General features: G+C 45.4%; 1 protein-coding gene across 10 annotated transcripts in view; it reads left to right on the top strand.

Moving 5' to 3' along the window:
- The window catches only part of NEO1 (neogenin 1), a 237850-nt gene that overhangs the window by 209395 nt on the left and 15239 nt on the right, over positions 1 to 13216 (top strand). For 6 of the 10 annotated variants that reach the window (XM_077473298.1, XM_077473301.1, XM_077473295.1 and 3 more), the window contains exons 21-22: positions 1307 to 1336; positions 1827 to 1883. In XM_077473298.1, the coding sequence (XP_077329424.1) occupies positions 1307 to 1336; positions 1827 to 1883 (87 nt within the window). The remainder of the gene's footprint in view (positions 1 to 1306; positions 1337 to 1826; positions 1884 to 13216) is intronic. The other 4 variants (XM_077473297.1, XM_077473296.1, XM_077473293.1 and 1 more) reach the window with 1 other exon arrangement.

Raw genomic sequence — 13216 nt, 5'->3', positions numbered from 1 at the left:
TTTTATTTTTTAAATTTTGTTAAAAAATATTAAAACGGGTCATTTTTGTCCATTGATGTACGCTGATTAGGCGGCAGTGATGGGCACTGATGGGGGGCACCACTGGTGGGCAGTGAATGGCACCATTGGAGGGCAGTGATTTGTGGCACTTGTGGGCACTGTCAAGGGACAATGGCAGATGGCATAGATGAGGCATAATTGCCGCTTCCTCTTCGGGACAGATGTCCCTTTCAGATGAGCCGGTGATTTTTTTTTTTCTCCTCCTCTGTCAGCGTGAGGAGAAAAAAAAACTATCACGAGCTTTTGTTTTGATAATGTGATCGGCTGTCATTGGCTGACAGCTGATCACATGGTAAGGGGCCGGGACCGCCCCCTTACTCAGATCAGTGATCATCCAAGTCTCTAAAGTAGTTGTAAACCCTTACATATAGCCAGTGAAGTGACTGGCCTCAGGTGATTCAAATAGATTAAACAAATCCTCCTACTTAACTTGTACCTTTCTAATTACAGTCTTCTCTTCTCTACATCCTTTCAAAGTGCAGAATTTATAAAGCTTGTGTGAGAGTTCAGAAAACGGGGCAGAGAGCTGAAACGAAACACTCGGTGAGAAGAGCTCTGAGAGCTGATTGGAGGGAAGGGACACACCCCTCTCCACACAGCTCTCTGGAACAGAGCTGAGGCTGTCAATCTGCTGAAGGGTCCTTCCCCATTTTTCTCTGTAAGAAGGGATTCATTCTGATAGGGGAATGAGGCAGCAGACAGAAATGACACTTGGTGCTCTTAATTGCAACACACTATATAGAGGGATATGCTTTGCTCATATTTCTTGTCTAAAGTTTACAACCCCTTTAAAGTACCCCTTTTCTTTGCCCATGCAAAGTAAAGTTCTTGGATCACTTGTCCTCAGCAGCATATACTACTTAGAGAGAAATGTGCCAAGTGACTCTCTGCTCTCAATGGACAAAGGAGAGGGTCACCAGTAAATTACAGATCTTGCTGGCAATGAGAGTGGAAACTTGCCTTCGGTTTTTATTGCATTCGGCACTGTGTAGTCTTGAAGACAACTGCTGCATTAGACTTATGACAGATTCACTTTACCATTTTGAAATTTATTTTATTGCACATTAAATGTGGGCTTGCCAACTACTCCAAACAAATGCTGCTTTCCCTTGTATTGTCTAATCTAAAAAGATGTTCTAATTTATTTTCTTCCCTCATAATTTAACTTGCTACCTTTACCTTATTCTTTTTTTTTAATTATTTACTGACCAGTCAAACCTTTTTTTCTTATGCCTTCCTGTGGCAGAATCAACACCCTACATGCCTAATAACCAAGGTAATCATCTCTGTGATGTTAACTTTAAAAGGGGGATTGCTATGGCCGTGGCTAGACCTAGTACCTTTTAATGCTTATTTCAAGGAATAGTTAAGCACTTTTAACTGACAGAGGGGGCTGTTCAGTGATTTACAGCTCTCAGCTCAATAATTTCCACATGAGAGCTGAGGGTTGTTTGAAGTGTCAGCTCTTATTAGAGATCTGCATTGCTGAGATGGAGAGGAGGTGCTGCCATAGATACATATTCATTCTAGGAGCCTTTCCCTAACAACCAGTCTCTCTCAGTGCTCCCCGTCTATAATAAAGGCTGAGACTTCAAGCAACCTTCAACTCTCATGTGGAATTTAATAAGCTGAATATTGTAAATCACTGAACAGTCTCACTATGCAAGTAAGTGTTAAGATTTTAATGTGTTCCCAAAGAACCTCTTTAATACATCAATTTAAACTTCATATGATGTCAGAGTTATGATAAAACATCTCTCTTCCAGCATCGGGTGTATCAGGAAAAGGCCGCACTTCAGAAATAGGAACCACGCCACTGGGAGGTAATCTTTCAATTGCTTAAGACATGTACGATTTAAAATGGCAATATATGCTTATTTTAAATGCCAACTCCAGAGACCCTTGTGGACTACCACTGCACTGAAAAGGTTAAATTCACTTTTTTTTTTTTTAGTTTTGTAACAGTTACAAAGAAAACCAAAAACAGGCCACACACTACAACATAACACAATTATTCAGCACTGGACTTGCTGTATAACCCTGAGACTGAACATGGGAGTGGTACAAACCAGTACAATGACCTATATACATGGTACATAAAACTTCACGAAAGAGCAAAAACTGGCTTCACCCACCTAGTATAAACTACATATCAACTTGACAGACACATGGAATGATTTACAGTACCACACCCACCCCAAAGGGAGAGAAATGGGCGCTTTTCCCATATCCCTAGACCAGATACCACACATATAATACATTGCATCACAGTCACAATAATGTAGCAATTTAAAGTGTTTTTATCCTCCTCTTACACATTTTTACCTACAGGTAAGCCTAAAATTAGGCTTACCTGTAGGTAAAATTAGTATCTCCTAAACCTGTATGGTTTAGGAGATATTCACGATGCATGCAGCCGCTGACGTCAGCGGCGCATGTGCTCTGAAGGTCCGACGGATGCTGCCGGAAAATAGCTTCTTGCTGGAATGGCTAATTCATGCGTGGGAGTGACGTCTTCTTGTCTCTGGCCACCCATAGTGCCGGAGCTGCGAACCCGGAAGAAACGCAGAGGCAACATGTCTGTTCCCTCAGTGGTCACCGGGAGGCAGTGCGGGTGCTTCGTTTTTAAGGTATTTCACAATGAGCTAGTATTCAGTGCGTACCAGGTCATTATACCTTTGCCTTACAGGTTTTTGTTTTTTGGTCAGGGCTTGCAACCACTTTAATCAGACACTATGGATGTACTGTTTATCCAACTACCCCACACTTTATCAAACTTATGTGGTATGCCTCCGCTAGCATATGTAGCATTTTATAAGGGGATGGCTTTAAGTGCCTTCCATGCTAGAATAGATGGAGGGCAGACTTTTTCCAGGAAAGCACTATTTAACTTTCTAGCATAATAAAATGTCAACAAAGTACATGTCGCTCTTCTTGGAGCTAGACTGTCAACACGTCCTAGGAAGACACACCTCAGCCATGGGCTGTACACTGATGGCAGTAACCTCCTCCACATGGTGACCCACGGCCAAAAAGTTTGGCTGGCCTCACAATTCCAGAATATATGTAGAAAATCTGCATTGGATGAAATGCACCACCAACAGGGCAACTGGGTAGAGGGAATATTTTAGCCAATCTGGCCGAAGTGAGGTATATGCAATGTAAAAATTTGTATTGAATAAGGTGATCCCTGGTCAAAACTAGTCTTGAAAAATACATTTCCCAAAGATCATCCCAGTTTTCTCTCTAACTGGGGGAACCCTGCCTCCCAGGCCGCTCTACAGCATGCAAGAAGCTCATCAACATCTGTAAACAATTGTAGATACAAAAGCCTAGGGGAGAGGCCAGCGCCATCTGAGTGCAGTATTTAAAATATTTTAATGGCAACAAAAGAATATACACACAGGGTTAAATTCATAGTTTCTCACCAGTCCATCCAGTTCAACCTGTGTGAGTGTCTACAATTGTCCCTATCCCTGTACATTGCACACTCACATCAGTCCCTACCCTCAAGGAGCCCACAATCCAAGGTCCCCATTCATATACTAGGGCCAATTTTTTTTGGACAGAAGCCAATTAACCTACCTGCATGTCTTTGGATTGTGGGAGGAAACCGGAGTACCCGGAGGAAACCCATGCAGGCACAGGGAGAACATGCAAACTCCAGGTAGTGTCATGGTTGGGATTCGAACCAGCGACCCCTCTTACTGCTAGGCGAGAGTGCTAATCACTACACCACTGTGCTGCCGAGCAAATTGAGAAGATCGGTGTTGTGTGGGCACAATACAGGGTTTATCCGCTCTGTTATGGAAGACATGCTGCAGCATGTAAGGGTGTCCCTCTGGTCACAGCTGTTCTGGTGACTCCCAGCACTTCCTGGTCCATTGGTGTGCACACGGGGAAGCCACTGGCGTCGCTACTGGATGTCGGTGGTGCATGTGTTCGGCGCATGCATGCTCCTTCCAGAGGGCATCAGGTTCGGTCATTTTACTGGGTTTATTAATGCAGTTCGGAGATTGGTGGGCGCGGAATAACTTAACCCACCGATCTCGGGAAAAGGGTTTACAAGCGCTGGAAAAAGCCTAATTTGGGCACTTATGAAAAGGGAAAAGGAAAGAAAAGGTGTATGAAACAAATGAAAATAAGAAAAATAGAATAAACTGAAAAGAAATAACGTGAAAATGAAAAGTAAAAGTAAAAAAACGAAAAAATTGTTGTCAAAATTACTATAATAAAAATAACTGGGTAAAGCCACAAGCACAGCTGTGACTGGAGGGATACCCTTACATGCCGCAGCATGTCCTCCATAACAGAGCGGATGAACCCAGTATTGTGCCCACACAATGCTGACATTCTCAATTTAACCCTGTGAGTGGGCCCCCCGTGCAAATTAGCACTGTGTATATCATTGGCAGTTCCAGAATATAGAGCCGTACCTGTGGGAGGGGCAAAGCCTTTGCATAGAAGGCATTCCTCAATATGAGCATCCACACTATATGATGTACATAATGTAAAGGGCTGTGCAATCTGTTCAGGAACTAAAACCGCACCCTGACACACGAAGAGTCCGCTTGCACAAATCTGTGCACAGGCCTGTAAAATACATATATGGGAGGTCAAGGAAAATTACATACATTTTGGGGGGGGGGGGGGGGTGGCCCATGCAAACAAACCTGAAAAGTACTGAAACCTTCCCATCAATTGCAGCCTCACAGTGCCACTCATATGCAGCCACTTGTGCCCGTCATATGCAGGCAGGCGTGTTATCCACCACCTAGCCCCCCCCCCCCCCCTCCGGCTCGGCTGTCACTTCACTAGACCCCCCCCCCCACGGCCGGTCTGGCAGCACTTACTGAATGACGGGGCTCTCCTCCTCCCTCCCTCCTCCTTGGCTGTGGCCCTGTGTCCGCCTCGGCTCCTCAGGCTTCCTCTTCTGTCAAAACTTTAGGCATCTAATAGGATCGCCTAATGCTTTGGCCAGTCGGTAGACAGGTCTCACTGACTGGCAGGGAGGAACGTTAGTGTGAAAATGGCAAAAATTTATTTGCTATGCCACACATCAGGGTGGGATCGGGACGCAGTGCTCTGCGCCCCAAGCCCATCCTAATTTGAAGCCTATTACAGCCTCTGGCTCTAATCGCGTACTTCAAAATGCACCCCCCGCCATAGTAATTCATGTGTCCGGCGCTCTGAAAGGTGCCGGGCACATGAATAGGGAGGGCAGCAGAGGTGACGGGGGGGGGGGGTGCTGCCTGTGCCCCCAAAATGCACGGGCCGCCATTGGTCTTTGATCTGTCAACTGCTGGGGCCTGGATTGCCTCTGCTGCTTTTTCTCCATTCAGGGGTCAAAGTAGCTGAGAGCGAGTTTACCTGTAGCCCTCACAGTGTAGACTTGTACACCATAATCATGGTGTCCCAGGACTGTGGGTACTGTTCCCCCCCCGAGGGAAGAGCACATGTGTGGTGTGCTTTGGGGTCACTGATGGCTTAAGGGGAAGTGGCCGTGGGGGGGAGGAGAGGGCCCCTGGGTGGCCATGGGGGGAGGAGGGGAGGGCCCCTAGGTGGCCATGGGAGATGGCCGCAGGGTTGGCCAAAAATTGGGTGGTTGGAGGAGGCGACGGAGACACCCCTCTCTCTGCTGGAGGATGGGGAACCCCATCTCACTTAATGACCCCATCTTCCCTGGGGGCCAGGACCCCACCTCACCTAAGAACAGGACCCTGATCACCCTGTGTGTGCCAACCTCACCGCCCTGCCTGCCCATCTGTATTGTGTGAGGGCCCTACTGTGACCGCTTTTAAGAACTGACCCCTCTGTGTGCTCCCCTTATGACTATTAAGGACTGTACTCTTGTAGTTACACCTCGTTCAGTTGTCTCTAAGTTGTGAAATTCTATCCAGATATGAGATCGGCAGTATATAGCACTGGGGCAGCCTGAGGTTTACTTCTTTGTTTCAGCACCCAGGCACAGAAATCATCACTTCTAATTCACATTCTTGTGGTCTGACCCTACCATTGCTTCCTTTCAGCTAATGCCTTGTACACATGGTTGGATTTTCCGACTGAAAATGTTTGGGTGCCTTTTGTCGGAAATTCCGACCATGTACGCTCCATTGGACAGTTTCCATTGGATTTTCCAGCGCACAAAATTTGAGATTGATTGAACTGATTTGGTTCTCAATTTTTCCAACAACAAAATCCGTTTGCGCAAATTCCAATCGTGTGTACACAATTCCTCGGAATCAAGCAGAAGAGCAGTACTGCTAATGTTTACAGACTTAGCCAACATGATCTTTCCTAGTAATGTCACCCAATCAATAACATCCCACCCTTATGCTAATACTGCAGTTGTCTTGATATTGCTTGATAAAGTCAGCTACCAAGTCCTCCGGGGGAGAGAAGGGTGTCCCCCGTCTCCTCCGGGGGAGAGAAGGGTGTCCCCCGTCTCCTCCGGGGGAGAGAAGGGTGTCCCCCGTCTCCTCCGGGGGAGAGAAGGGTGTCCCCCGTCTCCTCCGGGGGAGAGAAGGGTGTCCCCCGTCTCCTCCGGGGGAGAGAAGGGTGTCCCCCGTCTCCTCCGGGGGAGAGAAGGGTGTCCCCCGTCTCCTCCGGGGGAGAGAAGGGTGTCCCCCGTCCACCCAGGGGTCCCAAAGTGGGTCACATATGCGCTCTGCCCTTGGGGGACCTGGTACCCACCGTCCTGGGATGCCATGATAATGGTGTACAAGTCTCCAGTGTGAGGGCTACAGGTAAACTCGCGCTCAGCTTCTTTGGGCCCTAATTGGAGGAAAAGCAGCGGAGGCGATCCTGCACTTGACAGAGATCAAAGACCAGTGGTGCCCCATGGATTTTGGGCGCACGGGCGCAGCCCCCACTGTCACCTCTGCCGCCCTCCCTATTCATGTGCCTGGCCCCTTTCAGGACTCTGGACACATGAAATACTATGGCGGGGATAGGCCAGGGGGGTTATTTGAAGCACGTGATTAGAGCCAGAGGCTCAAATAGGGTGGGCTCGGGGGGGGGGGGGGGGGGAGCACTGCGTCCCAATCCCACCCGGTTATGTGGCATAACAAATACATTTTTGCTATTTTCACACTAACATTCCTCCCTGCCAATCAGCAGGCAGGCCAGTGAGACCTGTCTCCTGATTGGCCAAAGCATTAGGTGATCCTATTGGATGCCTAACGCTTTAATGGAAGAGGAGACACAGCGGAGGAAGCCTGAGGAGCTGAGCAGACAAGGAGCCACAGCCGCCGCTACAGAAGAGGAGGCGAAAGCCCCGTCACTCGGTAAGTACTGCCAGACCAGGTGGGGGGGTGGGAGATTAGTGAAGTGACAGCCGAGCCGGGGCATGCGCCTGGCTGCACAAGTTGCTGTATATGACGGGCACAGTGAGGCTGCGATTGGGGGGGGGGGGGTTCAGTATTTATATTTATATTCAGTTTGTTTGCGCCCCCCCAAAATTTTTGAGCACCAGCCACCACTGTCACAGGCACTGCTGTATAATTTTCCTTGGCCTCCCATATATTTATTTTACAGGGCTGTGCACAGACACATTTGTGTAAGCAGAGGCTTCGTGTGTCAGGCTGCTGTTTTCGTTCCTGAACAGATTGCAGAGCCCTTCACGTTATGTACATCCTGCAGTGTGGATGCTCATATGGATGAGGAATGTCTTCTATGCAAAAGCTTGGCCCCCCTCACACAGGTACAGCTCTATTTTTATTTTTTTTCCCTGGACCTGCCATTGATATACACACGGGGCCCGTCCCCCTTCAGCAGAGCAGGCTAGGAGCAGGGCTGGCTGCGGTGCAGCTCTATTTTCTCTTGACCTCCGTTCCATTGATATACAAAGTGCTAATTTGCAAGGGGACCCACCCCCCTTCAGCAGAGCAGGCTAGGGGCAGGGCTGGAAGCGGTGCTGCTGATGATGTAATAAACTCGCACCGCCTCCGCCCACTCCAGTGTATAATTTTCCTAGACTGAAATGATCGTCTGCGCAGTGAAGGCCTGCAATCAGCTGTTTTGTGATGTGGCCGCACCGGAAGTGATGCGGTCTAGCTTCTTCATGGGTCTGTTTTTTTTTTTTTTGTTTTTTTTTTAACCACACCAGTAACAATAGATCAATGGCAGCATCATCGTCTAGAACAGTGATGGCGAACCTTGGCACCCCAGATGTTTTGGAACTATATTTCCCATGATGCTCATGCACTCTGCAGTGTAGTTGAGCATCATGGGAAATGTAGTTCCAAAACATCTGGGGTGCCGAGGTTCACCATCACTGGTCTAGAACACTAAGCCACCTAATGAGCGAAAACCAACTGGCCCTGCCAGAGATTAGTGATAGAAATCGGGAACCACCAAGTCCCTCTGTTTACATGGCAGTTGCAATACCTGAAGTTTGATCCTGGAGTTTCCCTTGCCACAGGAAAGTTGTGACCAACTGTTATATACGCTTAAATATATATTTCGGTATCCAAACAGGCGAGTCCGAAATATATAGAAAGGTAAAAATGTCATCCTCAAATTTACTTTGTGTTAAAGGCAGATTCAGCCAGGCCTGTAACCTATTATGAGCTGTGACAAAAGTTGAGTTAGATTCAGTGCAATAAAATCCAACACCGCGTTAAAGATCTACAGACCCAGATATTTAATCTTGTCCACCTGTTTTAATGGACAGTTAGCGGGAACCCTACAATTGGGTAATGGTGTCCCGAGGGGGAGGATTTGGGATTTGCCCCAGTTAACTTTCAGTCTTGGAAAAAAAAAACGAAAATTCTAAATATCAAATGCCGCAGACAAAGATGAATGCGAGTCACACAAAAAAGGACCATGTTACCAGCATCTAAAGTGCTGTTTTTCTTCTTTCAAACTGCCCACCTTTATCCCCTTTTCTTCTGCGGAGGCTCTCAATAAATGTACATTTTAATTCCATGTAAGCGTTAATAGCTCTACATTGGATGTGAGGTATAGTCTCTACCTTTGGAGCATTGGCGAGAAGAGGCTGCGGGCACGGCTTTTCTGGTTCACTCAGACGTAGATGAGCATTTAACCCTTCCAGTGCATGGGCAGCCCCAGTCAAGTTTTAAAAACAGTTCATTATGTAAGGGTATCTATGGCAACAAGGACAAAGAACCAGAACAACCTACTGCCTAACCTTTTTTTGCTCACACGGTTATGATTTACATTTGAGTAGGCTGATGTTGCATGGGTCAGGTAACTATGCCAGTCCGGATTGGACTCTGGATCTTCAATTGTTACTAGTACATTGTAACCTTCCTTTTTATAGTGACTGTGGAAATTTTGATGACACCTTTTGACATTAACAAGATTTCATGGAAAAGTTCAAGGGCTGTGCTGATGATCAGTTGTATTTGAGAATAATTGCTTACTGATGACAGTTAACTTAAAACCGTGATTTATTATCTGAGCTGCTTAGGTCTGACAGGGCTGCGGGATTAAAATACTTTTTGAGGGATTTAGTTCCTTGTTCTGTATATGCATGTCGTTGACTAATTTGTTTTCGCAATCAAAAACCTAATGGTACTCATTGATTCACTTTGCACCAATTTTTATTATTCTTAATTTATTTAAAAGAATAACGTATATATGTTCTTTTCATGTGCTTTGCAATGTAATTTCACAAGGGAAAAACCTCTTCAGCAATTCTGTTTGAAAGTTGCTTAATCAATGTTAAACATTTCAAACTTTGTGGATAAATTTAACCATATAATGCGTAGCCAAAACAAGAAGTGAGGAAATCTCTGCAAATTAGGGGAATCCCTTGTGCCCCCCCCCCCCCCTCCAAGTCAACGGAACTAGTGTTCTCATTGGAAAATTTCCCCTCTTGCTTTTCTTTTACTTTCCTTTTCAATGATTATGGCAAACAGGACAAAAAGAGGATGAATCTCCCTAATGGGGGCACAGACAGCAATAAAAACTAAAAGGTGTTCTAATCAATCACCATTCTATGTACAAAAAAGTGGCCTTTTTAGTTCTACTTTAAATATAGCCATCACTATCCCCAGCTGAGCTCAGTCTCTGCCAGTGTCAGGAAGTTAAATGCCTGTTCTATAGGCTATAGACATTGAGGAAAATTAAAAGAACCCAGAGACGGTGTTTAGAGTAGTCCATGAGAATTTTCTCACCCCCAGCCTCTCATCATATGATGTTTTGGCTTCACACAATATGCTTACCAGTGTAGATATGCATTGTTGCACATGATTGTTTTCTGTCTCACCATGACCTGCATAGTCAAAAAAAAAATTCCCCATTCATAATCAAAAATAATGGGAACTTTCACAGGTAAACCCTGAAAAGATTTAATTTTTTGAGAATCATTGCCGAACACTATTCGATTTAAAAAAAAAAGTCTGCTGTGGAAGTACACTGGCGTCTTAATCTTACAAAATTTACCACGCCTATAAATGTGTCTTCGTTTAAAGATTGTTGACAGAAAATCTGAGACACTTTTTAATGGCTCTTTAACTTCACAGGCCCAGCTTAGGAACTGGCCATTGCTGTAATGTCTGATCTCCAGACTGCCTCCAATTGGACTAGTACGCGAAACAACCAAGAGGATCCTGCCTTTCGGGTTCAAACCTTGGCAGAGCACTTTCAGACTGCACACTCTTTTGTGTTGTGGACTCACATGTATGCCCTCTAAAGGAAAGGATGACATCATTTTTTTTTTTTTTTGAGACACTTGACAAATTCATAAACTGTAACAATGGAAAACGTATTTAGTCCACAACATTAGGTTTCCAAACCCCCCTTCTTCAAAAGGAAGAGTGCTCTCTTGCCCCAGTGAGTGGTCATTTTGGTTCCTCCTAGAGGACAGTTTCCAGGGATTCTGCTGAAACCCCTTCCATACGCCAACACTTTCAAGGGTATTCATTATATTCTGGACCTAAAATCTCTAAACAAGTACCTTCAGGTTCCAAAGTTGCACATGGAATTTACAAGGTTGGTTATTGCTTTCCTGAAACCAGGGAAATGCTTGGCATCAGTAGTTTAGTGGGTTGCACTCTCGCCTAGCAGTAAAAAGGGTCACTGGTTAGGATCCCAACCACAACGCTACCTGCCTGGAGTTTGCATGTTCTCCCTGTGCCTGCATGGTTTTCCTCCGGGTACTCCGGTTTCCTCTTACACTCCAAAGACATGCTGGTAGGTTCATTGGCTTCTGTCCAAAATTGGCCCTAGTATATGAATGTGAGTTGGGGACCTTGGATTGTGGGCTCCTTGAGGGCAGGGGCCGATGTGAGTGTGCAATGTGTGGAGCGCTGTGTAAATTGATGGCGCTATACGAGTACCTTAAATAATAGATGAGCATCTTGATGAGACACAATGTACAAAGATGGGGACAATTGTAGACACGCACCCAAACTCACTCAGGTTGGACTGGTGTCTTTATTCAACCTTACTATGTAACTACTTATCTAAATATTCCCACCTTATCAGCACTTCCCAGTAGGAAAAAACATTTCCTATATGTCACTACCATTTGACCTATCTACACCTAGCGTGCTCACAAAGGTACTTGCATCTCCTCTTGCTCTTGTAAGACTTCAAGGCAATTGGGTAACAGGGTATATAGATGACCTCCTTCTGAAAGACTCCTCTCCTTTCAACTATTTTCTCATGTGCAAAGGACTATTCCAATGCTTCAGACCTTTTGTTGAGTAATAGTCTTTGAAAAGTTTGTTCTACAACATTCCCTTCACCTTGAATACTTAGGCCTCATTCTAAACCCAGCCCAGACAAGTCTCTTCCAGAAAGCAAAATCCTTTCTAAAACCTCATGCTCGAATGTCAAGATCAAAGGGATACATGTCAATTTTGGGCCTCATTGTAGCCTCATTAGAGGCTGTCCACTTTGCCTTATTCCATTCAAGGCCTTTCACATTGCTCAAAGCCACTTCAGAAAAATGTACTATCTTACCTGGAAATCCTTCTTTGCCTGGCGTGCCCCTCATTCTGTCCTTCCTACAATCTGGATTTGACCAGAATTTAGTCTTGATTAATCCTAATGGACAGGTTTCAGCCTTGTCTATTTTGTTTGAAAAACTTCTGGCTTCTTTCCCCTGTTAAAACCTCTATACAAAGTGTTTCTCAGATTAGACCACTCTTTCAGCACTTTGTGCTTTCTTGGGATATTTTTTTTTCTCTACCCTGCAGAAACCAACCTTTGAACCCATCAGGGAACTTTCATTGAATAACCTTTCTTGGAAAGTAGTCTCCTCAGTGGCTATCGCATTTATATGACATGGTTCTCTCTTAAAAGGAATCATTCCCGATCCTTCAGAAAGACAGTCTTGTGCCCAAAGCCTACCTTTCGGCCTAAAGGTGGTATCTCACATTTACCCTAATGAAGACATAGTCCTTCCCTCTTTGTGCTCTTATCCTGAGCACCCCAAAGAGATTGTTCTTCATTGTACTGATGTCTGAGCTATCAGTTTATGTGAAAACCACAGCTTCTGTAAGTAAGACAAACTGTGAATTGTTAGGGCCTCACAAAGGACATACTGCTTCAAAATCCACTATTGTCAGGTGAATAAGATAGCTAATTTCAAGAGCTTACACGCTGAAGGGTAATGACCCCTCCAGCACTTGCTCACTCCACCAGTTCAGTAACTGTTTCCTGGCCATTCCAATATCAAGTCTGTGTTGCCCAGATGTGCAAGGCTTCCACCTAGGCTTCAGTTCATACCATCTCAAATTTTTACCAGGTGGAAGTCCCAAGCTTCTGTGGCTGTAGCTTTCATCCACATGATAGTTGCTGCAGCACGCTGTTGTCTGAGTTTCATCCTTTTGACCCTTGTTATTGCTGGGCATATTGGCACAGCTCTGTTTTTGCTGCTGCTCATCCTTTTTGTTCATTGCTTGGGGATGTCCCAGGGTGTGAAAATCTAGCCTGTGTCTTGTACTGCTAAATAAAGATTAGAGGAATTATGACTTGACTGTAAATTCCATATCTTGGAGAATAGGACATCATCCCCTCATTTCTGGTGTTGCTCTGTATTGCTTGCTAAAATACTCGGGCCTCAGGAAGTGGGGTAGGGTTATAGGAAAATTCTCTGAGGGGCGTGTCCAGAAAATCTTTGCAAGTGTCCAATCACTCAAAGGTACCAGCCTATAATTCGGGGTCTAGGAATATTCCGCCT

Source organism: Lithobates pipiens, unplaced genomic scaffold (genome assembly GCF_037356315.1).
Source record: "Lithobates pipiens isolate NorthernLeopardFrog02 unplaced genomic scaffold, aLitPip1_a1.2 Scaffold_8, whole genome shotgun sequence".
NCBI classification, from domain to species: Eukaryota; Metazoa; Chordata; class Amphibia; order Anura; family Ranidae; genus Lithobates; species Lithobates pipiens.
The sequence above is the reverse complement of the archived record's forward strand: the minus strand, read 5'-3'. Positions and strand labels throughout refer to the sequence as shown.